At 33.8% G+C, this 23,208-nt stretch overlaps 1 protein-coding gene across 1 annotated transcript; it reads left to right on the top strand.

The window, feature by feature from the left end:
* The first annotated feature begins 7,345 nt into the window (after positions 1 to 7,345).
* LOC143573593 (pentatricopeptide repeat-containing protein At5g44230-like) lies at positions 7,346 to 7,951 on the top strand. Its single transcript, XM_077058432.1, has one exon. It carries the CDS (start codon positions 7,346 to 7,348, stop codon positions 7,949 to 7,951), a length of 606 nt encoding a protein of 201 aa, XP_076914547.1.
* The last annotated feature ends 15,257 nt before the right edge of the window (positions 7,952 to 23,208 follow it).

The raw sequence follows: 23,208 nt of genomic DNA, 5'->3' as shown, positions 1-23,208 counted from the left end.
AAATGTCACTAAATATTGTCTGCTTTGGTCGAGACGTACCACCATCGCCTCACTGATTTGCTTTTGGTTGAATAGGTGGTCCACCCATCCCCATGCTACTTCCACCTGAGCATGCTTAACTGCAGAATTCTCCTCTCATTCACTACCATTAAGTACCCAAAACGTGTTATGATGGGGAAGGTATCCACCTCCTTATGAAGAAGACTTAGTTCTCATTCCTAACCGATGTGGGATGTCACACAAACAAATAATAAAGAAAGGGCTAAAACGTTGCCATGCGAATCGGGCATCGGTTACCAAATATTGGTTGTCGGGAAACCATTTTCATGCGAATAGACGCCGGCCACTACGACAGTCATATGATCATACTATAACGATGGACCTCTCCGAATGCGTTCAAATAAAGTAAGTAAGCAAATAAACAAGTTAGGCATAAACTGATATAAACAAGGATAAGAGTTGCTAATGTGGATAATATTAATATGAAAATATCTAAGTTGCACATATGTCCCCAAAATAATGGAAAATGAGTAAAAGATGGGAGTGAGATACTCACCTAATTATATGAACAATACACAAGTGAGGATGTGAGCAGTTAAACCCCTTCGGGATTCACCAACAATGATTCCTAATTAAATAATGTAATATGAATAAATTGTAAATTTCAAAACATGTATAATAGATTTGGGTTTTGACATGATTTGAGTTATTTTTTGTAATTAGAATATTTATTGATTGATCAATGAAATTCTATTATTATTATTAATGCAAAACAAATACTATTGTTAATCATTTATTTATAAAATGATTGTTTTTATTATTTTTAAAAGAGAAATCTGCATTTTGTCTCCCTGGGTTATATAATATTGGGTTAACCCCTGAAAAAGATTTTGCGAACTTTGGACCACTGTGAAATTTTGGCGGGTCAGTCTGTCTCCTTGCCGTCAGTTGACCGTGAGTTAACCGACAAAAAAACGTTGAAATGACCATTTTGCCCCTGAGCCTATAATTAATCCTAAAACTAAATATCCAAATTTCGTGTAAAGGGTGGGATTCGAACCCCCGACCCCAGTTTAATAACACATAACACCAACCATTTGAGATGAACTAACATTTAACAAATCTATACAGTATGTAATATATTCACCATTAGAATTGAAACTTTAATTATGTAATAGACTTATAAGTATTAATCATCTTTTTGTAAGTAAGTAAGTAAGTAAGTAAGGATTGAATTGGAATTAGAATAGATCTGGTGATGTGTAATTATGTGTTGAATTGTGAGTGTGAAATGAATCATGTCAAAAATCTCACTAATAAAATATACTTTTCATCGAACACCTAACCTGCAATAATTCATCTTCCATTTCCACTCATTTTACCACTAACCCAAAAGTCCAATTACACAGAAAATCATGACAATCCAATCTTCAACCAATAAACCCAATCACCCATCTCTCAAAACCAGCAAAAAGAAAGACAAAGGCATCAACATAATCACAGTCAATGACAAAACTCCATTAATCGCCAAGAAACAGAGCACCACCCATAATTAGTTTAACGAAGCATCGATGTCGGGTGCGATGATGAACCTGTCCACGACCATAATCGGCGCTGAAATCATGGCGTTGCCGGTGACGATGAAGGTTCTGGGACTGAGTGTTGGGGTTGTGGTTATTGTTATGGCAGCGGTGTTGTCGGAGAAGACGGTGAGGATGTTATTTATCTAGGGTTTGGAATTGGATTGAATTGGGGATTTTGAAGGTGGAAGAAATCGTAGATCTGCTAAGAGATGGGGTTAATATAGAAGATGATGATGAACTGTGAAGATGATGATATTGGTTGAGAAGATGATGATGATAATGATGATGATGATGATGATGATGATGATGAACTGAGAAGATGACTGGGAAGATGATGATGATGATTATGATTGAGAAGATGTGCTGCTCTATTATTATCATTGTTGTTGTTGTTATTATTATTATTATTATTATTATTATGACAGGACAACTTTACCCTTCACCATTAACAGTCAAAGGACGGTTGATGGGAGTCAAAAATACCCGTCCGAGAAATCCAATGGTCCAAAGTTCGCAAAATCTTTTTCAGGGGTTAACCCATCACGCGACGATATAAACCAGGGAGACAAAATGCAAATTTCTCTTTTTAAAATACCATCAAATTATACTTGTTAGAATAAGTAATTAAATAATCTAAATAAATAAATTCAATATGAATGTTTAGATAAATATATAGTTAAATATACATAAATAAGAGGAACTAATTTAAATAATTATATAATATATATTATACTTATAATATTAATATTTAAACAAATATAAATCAGTTATATAGATAAATAAATCATAATATGTAACAATACATATAAATAGATATTTTATCTCAAATATTTAACGAAAAATACTTTTAACACGTTTAACATTTTTGTTATACTTTTTATACAATACATACAATGTTTTAAAAACTGGTATTTTACTTGTATCAGATTGGGCTAAAAAATGTACAACCGGTTAAACCGGGTTACACTGGGAGATTCAACCTTTTGAATAGTTTACCTTATAATTTCCTATAAATGTAACTTCAATCAAAAATAACCCAAAACTAAATTATTCCTATAACAAAAAAATAATCCAAAAGTTAATCCATATTAAATAAATAATGCAAAAGCACTCAATTTAAAAATAAAAGTTCTAAAGTTTACATGTTTGAATGTTAATTGTTGGGTTAAAAGTAATTTTGAAAAAATATGGCCGCAAATTTCAAAAATTTCTAGGAGTTCAAACTGGTTTGCCCGGAAAAACCGGTATTTTAGACAAAAACCGTCGGTATGATGTTCTAGCAAACCTGTCAAAAATAGCGGACTCAAAATACCGGTGTGTTGTGCGAACTCCGAACCCTTTGAACCGGTTTTTAAAACAGTGCATATATATATATATATATATATATATGAGTTTATAAAAATTTTAACGACAAGAAATGCTAGTATATGCCAATATTGAGTGCCGGGTTTTGATTAAACAACGTTGGTTTATTTATTAATGTATACTATAACACATACATACACACACACACATATATATATACATAAACGCAAACTTTTAATGAGATTTGACAAGAAATATAAAATCCAAGATGTCGATTTCAACAAAAATATTATTTATTGTTATTAATATTAACTACATTAAAAAGTCACTTAAAACAAGTTTTTATAAACAACCGAAACCGCCTCTGCCTGGATCGAACCCGGGTGGACGACCGATTCACGAGGTTTAATACAATCACACTAGCCATCAGTGCTACTATGCCAGTTGCGTATAAGATAGAAACGAATTGTTAAATACATAAATAGTTAAATCCCAGTTTCCAATCAAGAACCCTAAATCCTAACTTGATTAATCCCGTTATGTTTGATAAATTAACCATAGGGCTATTGAAATTGACTCAAAAATGAACCTGTTACATAGTTTGATTACCTTAAAGGATGACGAATTGTGTAACATCCTACTTTTGATAAATAAATAAAAAGGAATTTTTGTTATTTAAAAGTGTGTTATTATTTAGTCAAGTTAAATAAATAATAGAGTGTGGGCTTGGTTAATAGAAGTTGGAATAAGGGATGGTGATGGGCATTAGGTCGATGGGCCTTAAGGGTATATAAACCCCTTAAACCTCCCTAAAACCCTCATTCTTATCCTATAGCATCCCTACACACACACTAACACTCCTCTAACCTTACCGCTTATATCTGAATCCAAATAAAGAAGGATACGTGATAGATCTTTGATTATTCAAGAAAGAAACAAGTCTAGGTTCACGTATTGAAGCTAACCTGTAGCTCGAAGTGAACCTAAAAGGTATGTTTTAGCTTAAAGATTTCGCTTTTAAGGTCCGTTTGCCCTAAGGGTTGATACGAAGGCAAATCAGACATGTTTATGCAATAAAAATGTAAACTTGATGTTAAAAATGGACTTATTCAACTAGTTAGTTAACATCTAGCGAGATCGGGTTTTAAAATCAATAAAGATTTAAACTTTATTGCAAAACAAGCTAGATCTTGGTCTAGGGTAGAAATGGGAATGATTAGAAGATGGAATAATGGTAGATATGATAAAGGATGATAAAATATGAAGTAGTAATAATAATAATAATAATAATAATAATAATAATAATAATAATAATAATATGCTACAGTGGTGTAGCAAAAGGCCACAGCTAGCAACAATGAAAAGTATTCGAATAAAAAGGGATTCGAATAGGAAGTGATAAGAATGGAAACATATGAATCAGATTCTTAAAAAAACTTGATTCGGCAAAGTTATCTAATCGAATAGGAAAGTATTCGAATAGAAAAGTGATCGAATGAAAAGTGTAAACGAAGGGAAGCATAATTGATGTGAATGGATATTGTAATCGAATCCGGTTGAAAAGTAATCGATTCGAATGTGTGGAAAAGTAATCGAATCGAATCTGTGGAAATGTAATCGAAGTGAATCTGTGAAAAAAGTAATCGAATCGAATGGCCATTCGATTAGAACAACCATTCGATTAGAAACAACCATTCGATTAGAAATCGCCATTCGATTAGAATTAGAATTCGATTAGAATTAGAATTCGATTAGATTAGTTTTTTTTTTAAGTTTGTTTAATGAAAGCATCACTAATAAAATATAAATACAAAAAGGATCCAATTACAATATGGCAGGTAAGCGGGCAACAAGCTGTACCGCCACCCCCTTTTGAATGGCAAAATCGATCCTACTGAAAATAAAGTTATCGTTCTTCAGCGTCGTTGAGTTACTGTGCACGACCCGCTGAACTCTTTTTAAAAATTAGGAGCCTCGGGGGCAAGGGACCCAAATGTATCATAAGCAAAAGGAATGAAGGCATGTTGATTCTTAGCACACGCCTTCTCGTGATTAGTTCAGACTTAAGTTTTTCTGTTGAACTTTTTAGTAAAGAACAGTTAATGAAAATAATTTTTTTTTATTAGAATCAGCTCGACCTGCTATGGGTTGCTGCCCCTAGACCCCGCTGCATGGGGCGCTGCCCCGGACCCCGTACCTAGGGGTTTCTCTAACATAGAAGTATGATAAAGTTAGCAATTAGTTAACTAACACTTAAACTTATTAAACAATTATTTGTGCACAGCTAAGGAAGGGTGCTACCATTAGCTCAGAGAAGAACAGGACCCATGTGAGTTTCTAGCCCCATTTTCTTGTTATGTTTTCGGGGTTGTGTGCATACTCGATGTGATTAGTTAATACACTTACCTTAAGTGGTAAGTGTATGATATGTGATTGTTTTATGAATGATGTATGAATGATATATGAAAGTTATAGAAAAGATTAAGTATATGTGTGAAGGTGCATAAATATAAACATAAAGAAGATAATGTATGGTTGTATGGTGGTATGCCTAAAGGGTTGCAGACCCTAATAATATATGCGAAGGTTAAATGGTTGCAGACCCTAATAATATCTGCGAAGGTTGCAGGGTTGCAGACCCAAATAATATCTACGAAGGTTAAAGGGTTGCAGACCCTAATAATATCTACGAAGGTTAAAGGGTTGCATGCCCTAATAATATCTGTGATGGTTAAAGGGTTGCATACCATAATAATATCTGCGAATTATGGTTATAAGGCGAAATGCTCTTTAAAACGAAGAGATAGTTATGTATGTAATGCACAGGCTAAAAGAATGAAAGTATGAAAGGAAGAAGGAATGTATGACGCATGTATTAGAGAAAGGTAGATAGGTTAAGTATGTAATATGTATCTATGGATACGTATAATGAAGTATGCGAATGTATTGTATGTTGCATGTTTTAACTAGAACTCACTTAGCGTAACTGACTTTTAGTATTCACGTAGCTCGCTTGAATGAAGACATATGGCATTGGACTGAAGAGGCTGACATCTTTATAAGAATGTTATGATGTTTAAATATGACTTTTTATATTATGTAAAAGACAAAATTTTGGTTGTTATGAAAAGATTTTAATGATTATGTAATATATGGTTAGTTTTATATTCCTTGAAAAGTTTTAATTAACTCTGATATTTAGAAATGTGTTTATGAGTAAATCCTACGCTAAAGTAGGGCACCGGGACCGGGGCCTACAAATTGATGATGCAAGATGACCACAAACTGCCGGCATAAAAACGAATGTGTATGGTACTGGTATATTGCAATTGGTGTTAGGGTTATTGTTTGCGAGGTTATAGAGATAATGCAGACGAGAATAATTGAGTTAGTTTCACATGTAGGTAGTGTATCTATAGTTTGTTTAAGGACAGTTCGATAATAATACAATACAAATCACAATGATCTTGTTTCTAATTTGTTACGTCAGTGAGGTCGTTGGGTTCAACTGAAACGATTTTCTAAAATCAATTCCAAGTTTATCACGTGAATTATGGTTCAAGAAATCAAATGGTTCTACGGATTGGAACCCAAATACGGGTCAATGGGTTTCGTTTAATGGGTTTGAGTATAAAAATTTTCTGATCTTGCATTTTAGTCCGTAGGCTTTAAAGGTGGAAACATAAAGAGATTAAAGTAAGGTTAGGGGTAAATTTGTAAATAATTGAAAGTTATATAAATTAAATATAATAAATAACAATAATAAAATATTATTAACTCGTAAACGAAATGTTTTGTTGATTAAAACTACCCGGAAACAAAAACGGGTCGGATAATGGATATTATATAAAAATCAGAAAAACCCGAGTTGTTACAAGAGTAGGGGAAAGGATATGATAATATTCTTGTCCAAAGGTTTTGTTATTCATGGAGGCTTGCACCTTTTATATTGCAAGCTCCATGTACTATTCTTACATTATTACAGTCTAATGGGCTTTTGTTTACATGGCCTCGGGCCCAAACATACAAGGAACAAACCGACAAGCTAACTAAGATACAAACATTAATAGAACGAGTAAATACAAAATACTAATGTACAAAACAGGGCCCTACAGCCGGTTTGCATTTGGAAGCTTTGAGTTGTTTTAGAAACATGCTTGGAAACAAAGCCAGGAATGATTCTATGACACTCCGGATCCTTCTGAACACTTGGGGGAAGCTAGGAGATGTTACGAAAGGAAGAGAGATTCACGGGCAGGTGTTAAAAAAAACAGTGTTGTATAACGATACTACTATTAATAATTCGCTTCTTGATATGTATTCAAAGTGTGGGTGCCTGTGTGACGCCAAAAAGATATTTTGCAGAATGAAAAATCTCAACTTCATGACGTGGATGACATTATATCCTGCTTTGGAGTACATGGTAAGGGATATGAAGCTCTAATTTGTTTGAGAAAATGAAAGACTCGGAATTCAAATCGAATAGTGTCACACTTGCTGCAATCCTAGCTAGTTATAGCCATTCGGACCTTGTAAATGAAGATAAAAAGATTTTGAACTCAATAAGATCTTCATACGGTTTTGAACCCAGAGTGGACCACTACGCGAGTTTGGTGGATCTTTTGAGTCGTGTTGGATGCTTTGAAGACGCACTAAAGTTGATGAATAGTATGAAAAAAGTCAAAATGGTCCCACCAGCTGGTGTATCTCTTGCAGGCTCTTCGGTGCATAAGGTGCATAAGAATAATAAGCCAGGTGAAATAGCAGTGAGTCATCTGTTTGCAATGGAGCCTGCATATACTAGTAATTATATTGCATTGTGTTGTATATATAATTCTCGAGGCATGTGGAAGGATGATTCTCGGATTAGGTTAAAGATTAGAAGGTTGAGAATGGATAAGACTCCAAGTTGTAGTTGGATTCTAATTTGGGGAGAAACTCATACTTTTGATCAAGGAAACTTGAGTTTTTATGTTGGTGAAACGATGTGTGAAATGGTTGGATGGATTGTCAGAACTCCCCTTTGGGTTCATTCAGAAATAATATCATCTTTGTTGTTGTGAATCAATCATTTCACATTATTAAGAGTCGGAAATTTGTTTGTTTGACCTTGAAAGTTAAACTGGGTAATAAGAACTATGTTATCGCTATCTTGATGAGGGTTGTACGTTATCATAATGCTTATCTTATTTCTTTTGTCATTGCCTATATTGATACTCTGTTGACCACATATTAGATATTTCGTTCATGTATCAATAATATTAATAAAAATAATAATAATAATAATTAATAAAATTTAAGATGACAGTTGTATAATTAACTTTCTTATGTGAGAAAAGTTCACTTTTTTTTTGAAAAGGTTAAATACAAATCAATTGCTAAAAGCTAACGGATCTTAACAGAGAAGAAAGTAGTCTTCAGACTACAAGTTAGTTAATTATTTTGGAGCGTATGGTACAATACAAAAAGACACCAAATGGCATATAAAAGAGATGACAATGACAATTATTCTCACCTAAATCCAAGGTTGACAAACAAGGTTTTTAGACCATGACCCGCATTACATACTCAATAAGTGCACAATATAATTAGCATTACATCATAAAAAGAAAAACTGAAATGATAAACAAAGACTCAACAGAATCAAACTAAGCAATGCCAGATAATTAGGAACCATCCTGATGACTCGTAAACTATCTTGACTACTCTAGCCTTGACTCCAAATAGCTCTAACATAACTTGTAATAGCAACTTTTTTGGGTGCAGGATACATGCCTATTGTTGTGCAAGTGATGCAACTTGTGCTCATTATGTTCAAGAAGTTCATCGAAACATGTTGTCAAAATTTGATGATATGCCAAGCTGTTTTTGCGGCAAACTCCTGGCATATCATCAGATTATGTCAAAATGTTTTGATGAACTTGAACATAATGCGCGCAAGCTACAACACTTTCATCTTTTCTTTTCTTTCACGTACAGCAACATGAGACGTGCTTGGTGAGCCCATGTGACCTTTAGATGATGAAGCATGGTCTAGCAAGATCTGAATTTTAGTTATGTTATACCATCTCTTGAAGACATATCTGCTCATGTAATGAATAATTCACGTAAGCAACTAGTTTTAGTATTTATGTCATAAAAAATACAATAATTACTAATTTGACATATTATTTGTCATCAAATATACATAAATGTTTCTCAGGGAAACTCATGTGATATACAGAAAGGTACCCTTTACTAATTAGTTTCAAATATTAGTTTTGAACATATAACATTTTTAAACTTGTAAATAACTTTAATTTATCAGTTTTGTCATATAAGCATTTTTTTGCAAATGATATGGTGGCTAGTTTGGCACCAACTAGTGCCAGTACCACTGAAAGCCTATATGGATCAAGTAACTTTAACAAAAAAGGTGTCATTTCTACTCAATCCTCAATTCACACTTGACTCGTTGAAATAAAGATCATTTTCTCATGCACGGAAAAACTTAATTTGGGGTAGCTTGCTTGTAAATTATATTCAAGCTTCCATGAAACCCAAATTCGATTAATCATGTTATTAATGACTCAATGCATATATACAAAGAATAGAAAGAGAGAACAAGAATAGTATCATGTGTGATTATCTACCTGACTGATACAAGTATATCTTAATAATCGAAACACTTAGTAAATGTAAAGCATTGTGTTTATTTAAAATTTGATCATTTTGTTTCAATTAACTAACTAGTTTCATACCATAAAACCAAAACAAAAAACATAAATAAATGTGATTTAAGGTGATGACCTAAGCTAACCTTCCTATAACACTTGAGTGCCACATCAACGTCACGCGACAAAATAGTGAAATTACCAATAATCATAATTTTTAAACGTTCGATGGTTTCATATTTGTTATTAAACACAAACTGAATTGAAATTTAAGACAAGCTAGGAGGGCTGAAGGAGACTTTATGATCTTTAGTTAGCGCGTGGTAGGACCTGCGATAGAAAACCAACCTGCTATCACCACAGTTTGCAGCAAAGATTTGGCAAGGTGAAATAAGCACAACAACTCCTGTTGATCCGGATGAAAAGTCATTTATGCAAACTTGATCAACATCCTGATAAGCCGTTGACAGTGCAGACTCCCTCTTTTTGGTCCAAACATCTGTATTGCCTTCACTCTCCCATGCTTCTTTCGCTGCTTGGTCCTGTAAGTTGTGTCATTTCCAATGAGTAAAATACTTTAGATCCTTATACTATATATATTATGTCAAAGTTACCTTCTTTCTAATGGTGCACTCAGTGTTACAGTTTTGAAAGATAACTCTTTTATATGGAATATTAAATCCAGACAGACAAGCAACTCTTATAACTCTTTATTCTCCTAATAACTGAACATTACAATATACTTCCTATATATATATATATATAGGGAGAGGATCATGAGAGAACTCCATTTTATAAAGAGAACTAGAGAACTAATAATGAAATATTTTTAATTTAATTAAAAAAAAAAATTTTTAAATTTTTTTTTCTTTCATCCTTCTTATATGTTGTTATTCTTCACCACAAAAAAATATAAAAATAAAAAAATAAAAATAAAATAAAAAATTTAACGAGTAATGCATATATGCAATACACCGACTTTTTTTATAATGCATATGTGCAATAGTGTGAATTTTGATATTTTAAATAGTGTTGAATAGCATATATATAGTTGTTTGTATTGTATATTTGCAATAGTGTTATATTATATACAAAAATTAAAAAAAATCGATGTAGTGCATATGTGCATTAGTGTTATATTATATATATGCGATAATGTGTTTTGCATACAATTATTAGTGATGTATTTGCATATATTCAATAGTGTGTATTGGATAATGCAATTGTGTTGTATTATATGCAATAAAACACTATTGTATATATGCAATAGGCATTAGTGCACATATGCACTACAGTACTACACCGACAAGTGTTTTTTTCTTTTAGAAACTATATCATCTTATTAGAATGAGGAAAGAAAAATAAATCACAAAATATTTTTTTAAAAATAGTTAAAAACAATTCTTTACTAGTTCTCTAGTTCTCTCTTTAAAAGGAGTTCTCTCTAGATCTCATCCCTATGTGTGTGTGTGTGTGTGTGTGTGTGTGTGTATAAGCTAAATAATAACAAGCCCAAATAATTAAAATAACTATACAACCCCTAGACTAATATTATCACTAACAAATAGGATGGAACTACTAACTAGCCAAAACAATAGAAGATGTGTCAAGTTAATGAAATGTACATTGACCATGCATATATAAACTTGTTTTCCATCAACCATGCCTTCAAGACCGAAAACACAAGATCTATTTATATATCTATATGATGTTTCTTAATAATATAACAGGTGATAATCAAGATAGGTTCTTTTTCGTTGTATCGACCTTAACAGGCATGTGTTTTTTAGGTTAAAGACAAAGGAAAAGAGTTATAAAATCACCGGGAGATTGTGGGAAAACCAGTTTGGTGTATCATTATACTTTGATGATACATATCGATGAACTTCCTGAACATAATGAGAACAAGCTACATTACATGCACCAAACCAAGCAAGCATCCGACACCAATCAGAAAGCAACATAGAAACCTGCATAATACATGCATTTGTATTATCATTCAAGTTTCTGATTGTATTTCTTGTCTTAGTTGTTCCTGTAATTGTAAAATTTGAAAAACATTTTGCTCTATTTTTGCAGCTTTCTTTATTATTCATAACACACAAAATAAAAAAGTAAATAGTTTTCAACAGAAAGTTACCCAATATGAAAACAATTATAGTTTTTTCATGCAACAAGCAAGATTTAAAATTTACTAAATACAACAGCAAATACAATTGTTTATAAACCAAATCAAACTGATTAGATCTCATTGAATTAAATTAATAAGGGCACAATCTCAAATCAAATGTTTTCCTATAATAAAATTGTAAATCAACAAAAAATAAAACATTTTTCTCTTGAATCTACTATGTTTTTGCAGTTTTTAATTGTATCCATAAACACATAAAGATAGCCACTATCAACATCCTAGTTGACAGTTTTTCAGTCAATCGAATCATGAATATTAACTTCTAATCACCCATTACAAAAATAAAATGATAAGAGTTTGTTAGAAGCAAATTACGTTTTATGAAAAAAAAATTTAAGTGTTTATACAAGAACGGAACCGTTAAAAGCCTTAACTCATTATATAACACACAACAGGTAATTTTGCAAACTTACGACATATAAAACCGCTTAGATCACATCACGCTAAATAAATTAACAAGGTTAAACCAAATTCGGGCAAAATTAACACGATTTAGGAATAAAACATTTTATCTGGAATCAGTAAGAAGCTAAATTGAATTTTAACAATAACAAGATTTTGTAACCCTAAATATCAAAGAAACAAGGCCAACAGATTTTAGTTAAGAAATATATGGAATATAACTTAACAAGCAAAGAGGAAGCAATCAAACAAAGAATCCATTACCCAAGGAGAACATATACCTGCCGTTGAAAATAGATATGGAATCGCAGTACACGATGTCAAACAATGATGAGAGATGAGAAGATCAATATTATATATATATATATATAGCGGAGGGAACAACCTCTTTAGTAAACCCTAAGGCCCAATGGGCTATATATTGGGCTATAATACAAATATATGGCATTTAATCTAATACGTGAGGTTGAAGCATAAATGAGGAAAATTAAGGATAGGAAAAGAAGGTTAACTTCGCATAATATATGCGAGAAAGAATACTTAAGAGAGAAGTTTTTGACATTATAACATATAGAGAACATAATAGCTAATTACGATTTTTCAAGCAAGCATGCAACTATTAAATGTGTTAACTCATTATAGAGATCATAACACCTAATTGTTGGCCTATTGGGATTAATTTTAATCAATGAGGTGAGTTGGGCCGACATCATGTAACGGGGCGGTTCAAGTTGGGCTAGTATAGCTAAAACCGATTAGTAACCGACTGAAACCAATGGTTAGGAACCGGTTATGCATATTTTAACTCGAACCTGTTCCATATTCATCAAACTCAAACCGATTCCAAAATTATAAAGCCATGAGAGCAACAAATGAAGGCAATGAATCCGGAGGCACCGAAACTGGAAACTAAAGACGAAGCCTATGCGACGACAACGAATAACGATGATTATATACCATTGAATAAAATGTATTGTCGTTTTTGGATTTTGTTTTTATATGTTTGTCGTTTTACTTATTTTTTTTATTTATCTATGTATGTTGTTTATTTCATTTTTTTTAGTTTCACAAAGAAGTTTTATTAAAGGGATGTTGGGTTTTAATAATCCAAACTTTGGTCTACTGGCCGAAATTAATCACATCTTAAGGAATTCCCTAGATTGACACCCTCCCCCTCAACCTATTGACTTGCATTTTCCTAATGAAGATTAACCCAGTTATCTGGTGCAAAATATGTCATTTCTATGAGTTGAGGGGGTAAAAAAAATCTCTCTTACTTTATTATAAACCGAATTTCATATTTTTTCTACAACACCTCACACCCACCCCACACCCTTAACCCCTTCTTCACCGGAAAGCCTCGATCCTTCATTGCCTCATGTCGGACCACCACTCCAACGCCATGGGGTGGATAAGAGATGCTGAGAAGTAAGAACTCTAGGCCTTAACCTTGATTTTAACAAGGTTAAGACCAACAACATTGTTCTAAAAAATTTTGGGAGTTTTGGACTTTTGCGGGAAATTAGCTCCATTTCCACAAAACTACAGATTTGCCGCCATGAAACCTCAAGTTTGTCTGTACCGCAGGGAAACAAAAGGGTTAACCACATCACCACCACCGAACATGACGACCAACAACCACCATCGTCTGCAGAAAGAAACCCTAAAATACAAAACCTAATTCGAAAGACAAGTAAATGTAAACAGAAACCTCGAACGTAGAAGTTCCAATCACCAATTTCCTTTCTTTCCATATTCCTATGATTTGGTTACTGGAGCCGAATTGAATAAATTTTGTACGAAACCAACGGCGGTATAGATCAAATTAAAAATGAAATAAATGTTTTGAGTTTTTTTTCTCTAAGTTAAATTAGGGTATTATTATTTTAAAGGTGTGGGTTTCGTTGTGCGTGTGTGTGTGTGGTGGGATTGGAAAAGAAAGTGACGTGGAGAAGGTGAAGTTGTTTTAGCATTGACTACTCCTTGAATACATGGCTTGTTTCTAGAACAAAGGCTTAATTTTGTTTTGTTTCGGATTTTTGTTTGTTTTTATTCGATCTAACTTTATGTTAGCCTTGATTTTGTTTAGAAACTTCATTTTCATTCCGGAATTTGTTATAAGTGGAATTTTAATTTTCATTCTTAATATATTTTGTTAATAAATTTAAGCAAGCTATGGGTGGATTTAGATCACTCAGTTTTTATCCTGTAAAGTGAATCTCAAACATTCATTCTAAAACGAGAATTCTACCTAAGGAATTCATATCTTAGATCACTCACTCTTATCGCACTACCGCCACACCCGTCGCCACCCTATTGTTTGGTCGCCAATTTTGTGACCTTATAACTATCGCTTACTTTGTTACACGTGCCAACAATGTCGCAACCCCATGACTCCCACCACTGATATTGCCTCTACCTATCATTGTTGTCATAATGTCACAACCCCACCTCCATCACCAATGCAACAACCCTTGATCCCTCCTTTGGTACCTATGCCTCTACTAGCACCAACACCACCTAGTCGCCGTCATTGTTGAGGGTTGTAGTACAATTGCACGACAGTGGAAAGTCATTGGGTTATGGGGGTGTTGACACTAGTGGTTGCAATCACATAAGTGTTGATGTGGAAGAGGCACAGACTGTGATGGTGCCAATGGTCAAACGAGAGGAGTGGTCGATGGTGGAAATTATTGACATGTGTGGTCGCGAAGCTAATTTATAATTCCATTATGATTACTTGTCACAAAATGGAAATTAAAATTCTTTTAATAGATTTTAAATTTTTTGAAATTTTTTAGAAATGGCATCTATTATCTTTTATAATATTTTTAATTAACATAATGGAATTACATGGGATTAATCAATAGGTGAAACCATGGGCGGGCCTATGCTTCTTCAAGGGTGGGCAGTCGCCCATCTTAAAAAAATATACTTAGTGTAATACATGCGTTAAAATCTCGAACGCCCCCCACCCCCACCCCACCCCACCCTCAATGATATTTTGTAATCCCCCTCCTTGAACTTCAAAACCAGCCCACAAAAAGCACTTGAGATGAAAAGAGGCTAAAACAAGATATCATATTATTCGGTGGTCTTTTGGCTCTGCAAAACAATGGTAGACGAAGTGATGACCTAAACACCTAATATAATGATGGATAGGGCCATTTTAAAACTAAGCCAAGATCCATTAATAAACCAATTTTAAGAAGGCCCAGGTAAAATTTAATAATTGTAAAAGGGGAAGTTAATAAACGGGCAACTATATAACGAGACTTAGTTATAACCATTTATTTAACTTAATATAAACACTGTTAGCCTTTTGTTCTAGCTTATTTGTTTAATACGTTTTATTGGCAATGAAAATAGTTATCTGGTTCATCACTGGGTGTATGAGTGAAACATTTTTCTATAGAATAACAACGATTGACGGTGGAATCTAAGAAAAGACACGTGCGATCTTTTATAAATTGTTGCAGAAAAAGCATCTTAGATATTGTTTCACAATCAGGTAACATGATTTGATTGCACATGTCCAGATTTGCACCTCTCTAATATTAGCACGTGGCCATATTTGCACACCTCTTATATAAGCAAGTGTCTATCATCTTATATAAGCGTCTATGTTGCACTCCACTTAAGTTTATAGGTGTGGGTGCTAGTTTTACACCCCTTTTATATTAGCAGGTGTCCAGTTTTACACCCTTCTTATATTAACAAGTTATTGTTTTCTTTCCTTTCATTATTCGGATTTTAACCCGAGTTATTTGGCTCGTTAAGGGTATTTCTATCATTAATGTATTCTATTCACTTCAAGTAAAAACAATATTAGTAGGTGTCCCGATTTGCAAGCCTTTAACATTAGCAAATTCTTGTTTTCTTACCATTCTTAATTCCGGTTTCAAACCCAAACTATTTGGTCCGTTAAGGGTATTCCTGTCATTAATATATTATATTTACTTCAAGTAAAAAAAATATTATCATGTGTCCATATTTGCACCCCTTTAATATTAGCAAATTCTTGTTTTTCCGGTTTCTAACCCGAATTATTTGGTTGGCATATAATCACACCTTGACCTCTACGACGCCATGGTCGTTTATACATTGGTTTCATTGTCAATGTTGGTTTATGGCCATATAAACCATAGACGGCCCGCTCGATTCATTCTTGTGATATCCATCACTTGTGAATAAATTCAACGTCATTATTTAATTCCTCTTAGCCATGTTCATATACTTAGGATGTCACCTTCGTCTGTATAACTACATAAGTCATTTACACGTCGATATTGACAAGTCCTTTATTTAAATCTTAAAAACTTATTTTATTATTATTCAAACTAATAATTACCCTTCTTCCAATTATTAATTCAAGATACCTAAATCGATATAATTTTATAACATAATAAAACCCAACATCAAGTCACGTACCTTAAAGCTTCCCTTTTTGTTGTGCGTCCCATTCGGTTCGATCTTCCGGATTATCAGTCGAGTTGCTTATAAATCACAACCTGGTTACTCATGAGGATACTTTTCTTTTTATATCCTACTTATTAACATGTGCCAACATTATCAAAAGAGTTCATATCAACCTCCTTATGACACCTTAGACATCATATTTCTCATTCAACCATTTCATCAAACACCTGGTAGGCATGATTTCAAAGTTGTACATTTAGTTAAATTTCTTAACTTTCTACCACTTCATATAATCCTAATTTCATTCAAATCTCACAAACAATCATTTTATATGTAAAAGCCAATCAAATCAAAGCTAATACACTACCTATTGTTCCTATTGTTCATGAAATTGGGGTTCTTCACCATATGGTTAAAACCCACTTCATAGTAGACTTGGACACCAACAAACAAGTGATTTATGCCAAATACTTCACAATTCCAACACTCATGATGAATTTAAGCATTTATGTACTATCAATTTTATCATATGTTCACAATCCATTCACAAGTATTCTACTTGTCATCTTTCCCTTCTATAATCAAATATGATTTCAAGAGATACCTTATGATCATCAAGTTAAGATAATCACAATTTTACCCACATGCAAGGGTTTTTTTTTATAATTGGCCTTTTAATTTTGGGAACTTGATGAACAAGGGCTTCTACCTTCTTGTTCTTCTCCCTGATGATTGACACACACAATACATGTGTGTGTGTGTTTTAATCCAATTTTATAATTCACATGTTTTTGTTTCATTTTGAACATGAATAGCCCCTATATTTTAGCTAGTATTTAAAACGCAACATTTAACCCACATTCGGGGTGTTACATGATGATGGTAGCTCCGGTGATGAAAATGGTGGTGGGGTGGCGGTGATCAAGCGGTGGTAGCATATGTAGTGATGGTGATGGTAGGGTGGCAACAACGATGGTGGAGGTCAGGTGGTGGATGTAACATGTAAGGCCCCAATCCTGGTGCCCTACATTATCGTTGGATTTACTCATAAACACAGTTCTAAATAGCAAGTCAATTAAAACTTTCACGGAAATTTTAAGGCCCTGATCCCGGTGCCTTACTTTAGCGTCGGATTTACTCATAAACACAGTTCTTACAAATCAGAGTTAATTTAAACTTTTCGCGGAAACGTTAACTTCAATCATTCGATACAAAACATTCGATCTTTTCTTTAAAACATAACATACAACATCTTATTTTAAAACATCATTTCTTCCATCTTTAGATTCCAGCCGTTCAATCTGTGCCATGTGTCATCCTCATACTAGCTCTTTCAACATGTTCACCTGCGTGCATACTAAAAGTCAGCTACGCTGAGTGAGTTCTAGTTAATCAAGCAACTTACCATACAACCATTACATGCAGTTATATACGTGTCCGAAGACACGTAGTCCCCTGTCTAATATGTTCACCTTACCGCTTAACCACTTAACTGCCCCTTACGTCTTAGCCACTTGATTACGGAAGCACAAAGAGGCTTTCCCTCCCACGCACTCACGTTATGCCACTTAATAACGAAGGCACGTATAGGCTTACCCTACCACGCAATCACGTTATGCCACTTTAATAAAGAAGGAACGTATAGGCTTACCCTACCACGTACTATTGTCATGTCACTAACACCCTTACTAGACTCTTGCCACTTCTATCACACTCTACCTCTACTTATCTACAACACACTTTCTATCATTACATCATTTACATAATAACCAAGTTACATCATAACATTTACACACACTAATACCCACTTGGAGATCATTCTCATTGGCGGCACGCGCAATATCCGAAGATCGTTCACGCACCGACAAACATTCATTCATAACATTCATACTTACTATCACATCAATCATTATAGCATACACTTACCACTTAAGGTAAGTGTATTCACACTTCACATTGAGTATGCACACAGCCCCGAAAACATAACAAGGAAATGGAGCTAGAAACTCACCTGAATGCGGTTACGTTCACCGTTATTGGTTATCCCTTTCTTTAGTTCCGCACGGCTAACTGTATAAAAATTATGTTCACCGTTATTGGTTATCCCTTTCTTTCAAACTTTAGTTTGTTATCCAGTTCGTCATCCAGTTCTTTAACGAATTAACTCCTTCGTTATCCCATAACGAATGGACCTTTAAAACGAACTTGCTTCTGTAACGAACTGGATTTTTATAACGAACTGGCTCCTATAACGAACTGGGGGTTCATTCGTCAGTTCTCCATTAACGAATTACTTAACAAATGGCTTAACGAACTGCTTCTAATTCGTTATCTCTTTTTAACGAATGGGCGTAACGAATTGCTTGCTAAATAGTTATGTCTCCGCTAACGAACTAGGGTTAGGTCAGAGAATGTCATAAACATTCTCTGACATTTGTTACCTCGTACCTGACTTTTCCGGCGCCGTCATCTCCGAAAAACTGGGATCTCGCCGAAAAGCGAGATCTCAGTTATTTTCCATCGTTTTTCACCGTTTTTCGTCCAGTTCGATCCAGATCTAAGATAGGGTGACCCCTAAGCTCATCTTTTGACCATTGTATACCCGATTTTTCCCAGATCTCGTGACTTTAACAGTTTAAGGGCGTCGGCTCGTCGTTTCGCGACTAAATCTAGCGGGTTTGGGTCCATACAATATCATACTATCATTACCTTGGGTCGGTATCGGTTCTTCTTCTTGGTTTCGGCTAGAGAAAGAGAGAAATATGAGAGAGAGCTTAAGTGTGTGTTTTGGATGGTGTATGGAATGGATGAGAATGAGGGATTAAATGAAAATTATGGTTTATATACTATGGATCATGGGTCATGGTCTAAGCCCATTGTCTTTCTTACTAATCCAAGTTCATAACCCACTTTTATTATTATATTACTATTGTTCCACTAACCCAATTAATTCACCCAACGTAAATAATACATTAAATATTATTCCAGAAATTTCGGGATGTTACAGAAATAATAAAACTTTAGTCATTCGTTACAAAGCATTCAAACTTGTCTTTAAAAACATAACATAAAAATATCTTATTTAAACATCATGACAAATCTTCATATGCCAGCTTCCTCAGTTCCTGCCATGTGTCTCCCTCAAGCTAGCTGCTTCAGTTTATTTACTAGCGTACATACTAAAAGTCAGCTACATTGAGTGAGTTCTAGTTAAAACAGGTAACATACAATACATCAACATACTTACTGTTACGTATCCGGAGATACATAGTTCTTACTTAGCCTGTTCATTCTTTCTTTCACACTTATATTCTTATATTTAAGAGCATTTCGCCCTGTAACATTTACAGATATTATTAGGGTTTGTTCCCTACGTTCGCAGATATTATTAGGGTTTGTTCCCTTCATTCGCAGATATTATTAGGGTATGTTCCCTTCATTCGCAGACATTATTAGGGTTTGTTCCCTACACTCGCAGATATTATTAGGGTCTATTCCCTACATTCGCATATATTATTAGGGTCTGTTCCTACATTCGCACAACCATACATTCATACGATTTCATACATACCTTGCTTTATCATTCATACATATTTTATACACAATTACATATTCTAACACTTACCTTTCTTGGCGATACGTGCAATATCCGAAGATCGTTCACGTACCGAAAAGCATTCATTCATAACCTCGATAACTATCACACATATCATATATGGCATACACTTACCTTAAGAGGTAAGTGTATTAACTATTCACGTCGAGTATGCGCACAGCCCCAAAAACATAACAAGGAAATTGGGCTAGAAACTCATTTGTAAGTGATTCCTTTCAAGTTAACAGTAACTCCTTTCCTTATTTGGGGGGCGGCTAGCTATATAACAATTACATGTATCAACTAACTAGTCCTATCCATATCATATTTCTAGGTTATTGTAACCCCTAGCTATGGGGTCCGGAGCAGCGCCCCTGGCAGCAGCCCCTAGCCGCCGCTAACCACCATGGTTGGTCGGGGTTTGATCATTTATGGTCTGGGTAGCTTCGGGGTGTCCAGGTCTGAGCTAAGGTGGTCCTTAAGCTCGTTTTTGGTTGATTAAGCACCTGAAATAAGCTAGATCTAGATCCAAACGGGTCGTACAACATCTCGGGGCTGCGGTGTCGGGTTCTAATATGTTGGTTCAGCTGAGATAAATGATCTTTTACCTTCGGTTGGTCTCGAATCGTTTAATATAGTAGAGTAGAGAGTGTTTGGCTTAAGTGTGTGTTTTTGATGGTGGAGGCTAAGGTGTATAATGGATGGAGATGGAAAGGATTAGGGTTTAAGGGGTATTTATACTCCATTAAGCTCATGTACCTTAGGCCTATATTTCTTTTTAAGTCCATAAGTAATTACATCTATCCTTCTATCTTTATTATTTTATCATTATTATTATTCTACTAACGCAAATAATATATTTTATTATTATTCTAGAAATTTCGGGATGTTACATAACATCCCGGAAAATCCCATATTTATTTTGGGCTAAAAATGACAACTTTAAAAGTCGAAGGACCCAAAAATATTTTATAATATGTTGAAGAAACTAAATAAAGATATATATATATATATATATATATATATATATATATATATATATATATATATATAGTTGTAAGCATCCCATGTTAAGGAAATGTGAAAAACGAAACCATCCCACATGCAAATAAGATATAGAATGAAAGTCTTTCACATAGGTATAAATAAGAAAGATAGATTCATCCCACATGAAAAGTAAGAAAAACTTGGAAGCTCTGTATAAAGAGATGATTTTTCATGGTAATATTCTTATATGTCAAACATGCATCTAGTGGTCCTGACGAAGGGTGCAAAGTTTTAAACTTATTATACTGATATTGATTCCAACAAAATATGATACTTTATTATTAAAAGTATCAAAGTTTCAATCATTAAATGATTAAATTGTTACGAATAAGATATAACAATATGGATAAGACAGGAGCGCCTTCCTATCCCTAATCTAACTTTGCACAGATGTTAGATCACCACAGAAATTCTAGTCAGGGATCATTTCAACCTTTATCATGTGAATAGAAAAGGATTCATTGGGAGATATCTACTCCCAATTCATGTATCCAGTGATGAAGATTCATACCAAACAACAATGGATGAAGATTCAAATTCCTTCGATACTAACGTCCCACTAGCTTAGATTATTCAAAATCAAAATATGCGCGGAGCAGGATCAAGTAGATCCATGAAACCAATAAAAGGAAAAGAGGTAATGACTTATATGGAAGAATAATCCAGGGACAAGAATATTTAAATTTTTCGGCAACTCAAGATTCTTATTTTTCTCATATTCAAAATGAACTTTTGAAAACGGATTATAATTCCTTAAAAGGAATGTATCACATTGAGGATAACTCAACTCATTATGAGATCGATGTTACCAAATTAACAAAAACAATTCTCCTGAAAGAAATAGATATGGAAGAATAGGAGAAGGGCATAAATACCAAGAAGGACAGCAAGATCAAGAAATTAATCATTCGCTGGAACAAATAAGACAATAAGAATCTTAGTAGCTGTAAATAGTATGGTTGTAATAAATGTTGTGCATTCTTGTAACTACAATATGATGAATAAAATATATGTTTTGAATTCCTCTATATTGGACTTATCTTTTAAAAATTTATTGTAGTATATCAAGAAAAAAAACTCAAGCTATCAAAACAATCCTTCTAAGAAAACTGGAAATGAAGAAAACGTTTAAAAAAATAGTTAAATTCTCGGCCAATATATAAATGGAATCCAAAAGATGATTAAGGAAGTTATGAATCCAGTTCTTGGCGTAATCAAGGACATCTCTATAAGTCATAGTCAATCAAAATCTAACAAGAGAAGTCGAAGTAAGTCGGTTCGTTCAAGAAAGGGAGAAGCTTATGATAGATCTACATCTGATAATAATTCAAGGGATAAAACCCTAAAGAAATTAAAATTTCAAAAAGGATGTAATTTTAAAAACTTTAAGGCCTGCAATCCTGAAGAATTTTATGGAGACACGAATGCTATAGCCGTTATGAGATGGCTAGAAGAACAAGAATCAATCTCAACATAAGCAAATGCACCAGTGAGGAAGCTATCCAGTATTCTTTACAAATGTTCAAGGGAGAATCTCTCGAATGGTGGAGTACCCTGATTCAAAATAAGGGTCGAGAAACAATGTATAATCTAAGTTGGGAGACATTCAAAAGTCTTATATTAAAGAAATTTTGTACAATTCATGTAATGGATCATATTCAAATTCAGTTATGGAATCACAAGGTTGTTGGTACAAATCTCAACAAATATAATACTAAATTCCTCGAATATTGTCGAATGGTTCCACATTTAATCACTCCAGAATACAACAAGGTTACACGTTATATATATATATATATATATATATATATATATATATATATATATATATATATATGGATTACCAAGATAAATAAGAGACCTGGTAAGATCCCATATGCCTCAAACAACTGACTCAGCCATGGAAGTAGCGGGATATTTTATTAATAGCGTCATAAGAAACCAGGAAGAAGAAAAGAAAAATAAGAATGAAGAAAAGAAAGGCAAAGAAACCAAGAGATCGAAAGATTACAA

Source organism: Bidens hawaiensis, unplaced genomic scaffold (genome assembly GCF_021521415.1).
Source record: "Bidens hawaiensis isolate Kalapana, Puna unplaced genomic scaffold, B.hawaiensis_p1.1 tig00026593_1, whole genome shotgun sequence".
In the NCBI taxonomy this organism is placed as follows: Eukaryota; Viridiplantae; Streptophyta; class Magnoliopsida; order Asterales; family Asteraceae; genus Bidens; species Bidens hawaiensis.
Note: the sequence above shows the minus strand (reverse complement) of the source record. Positions and strands in the feature narration are given on the sequence as shown.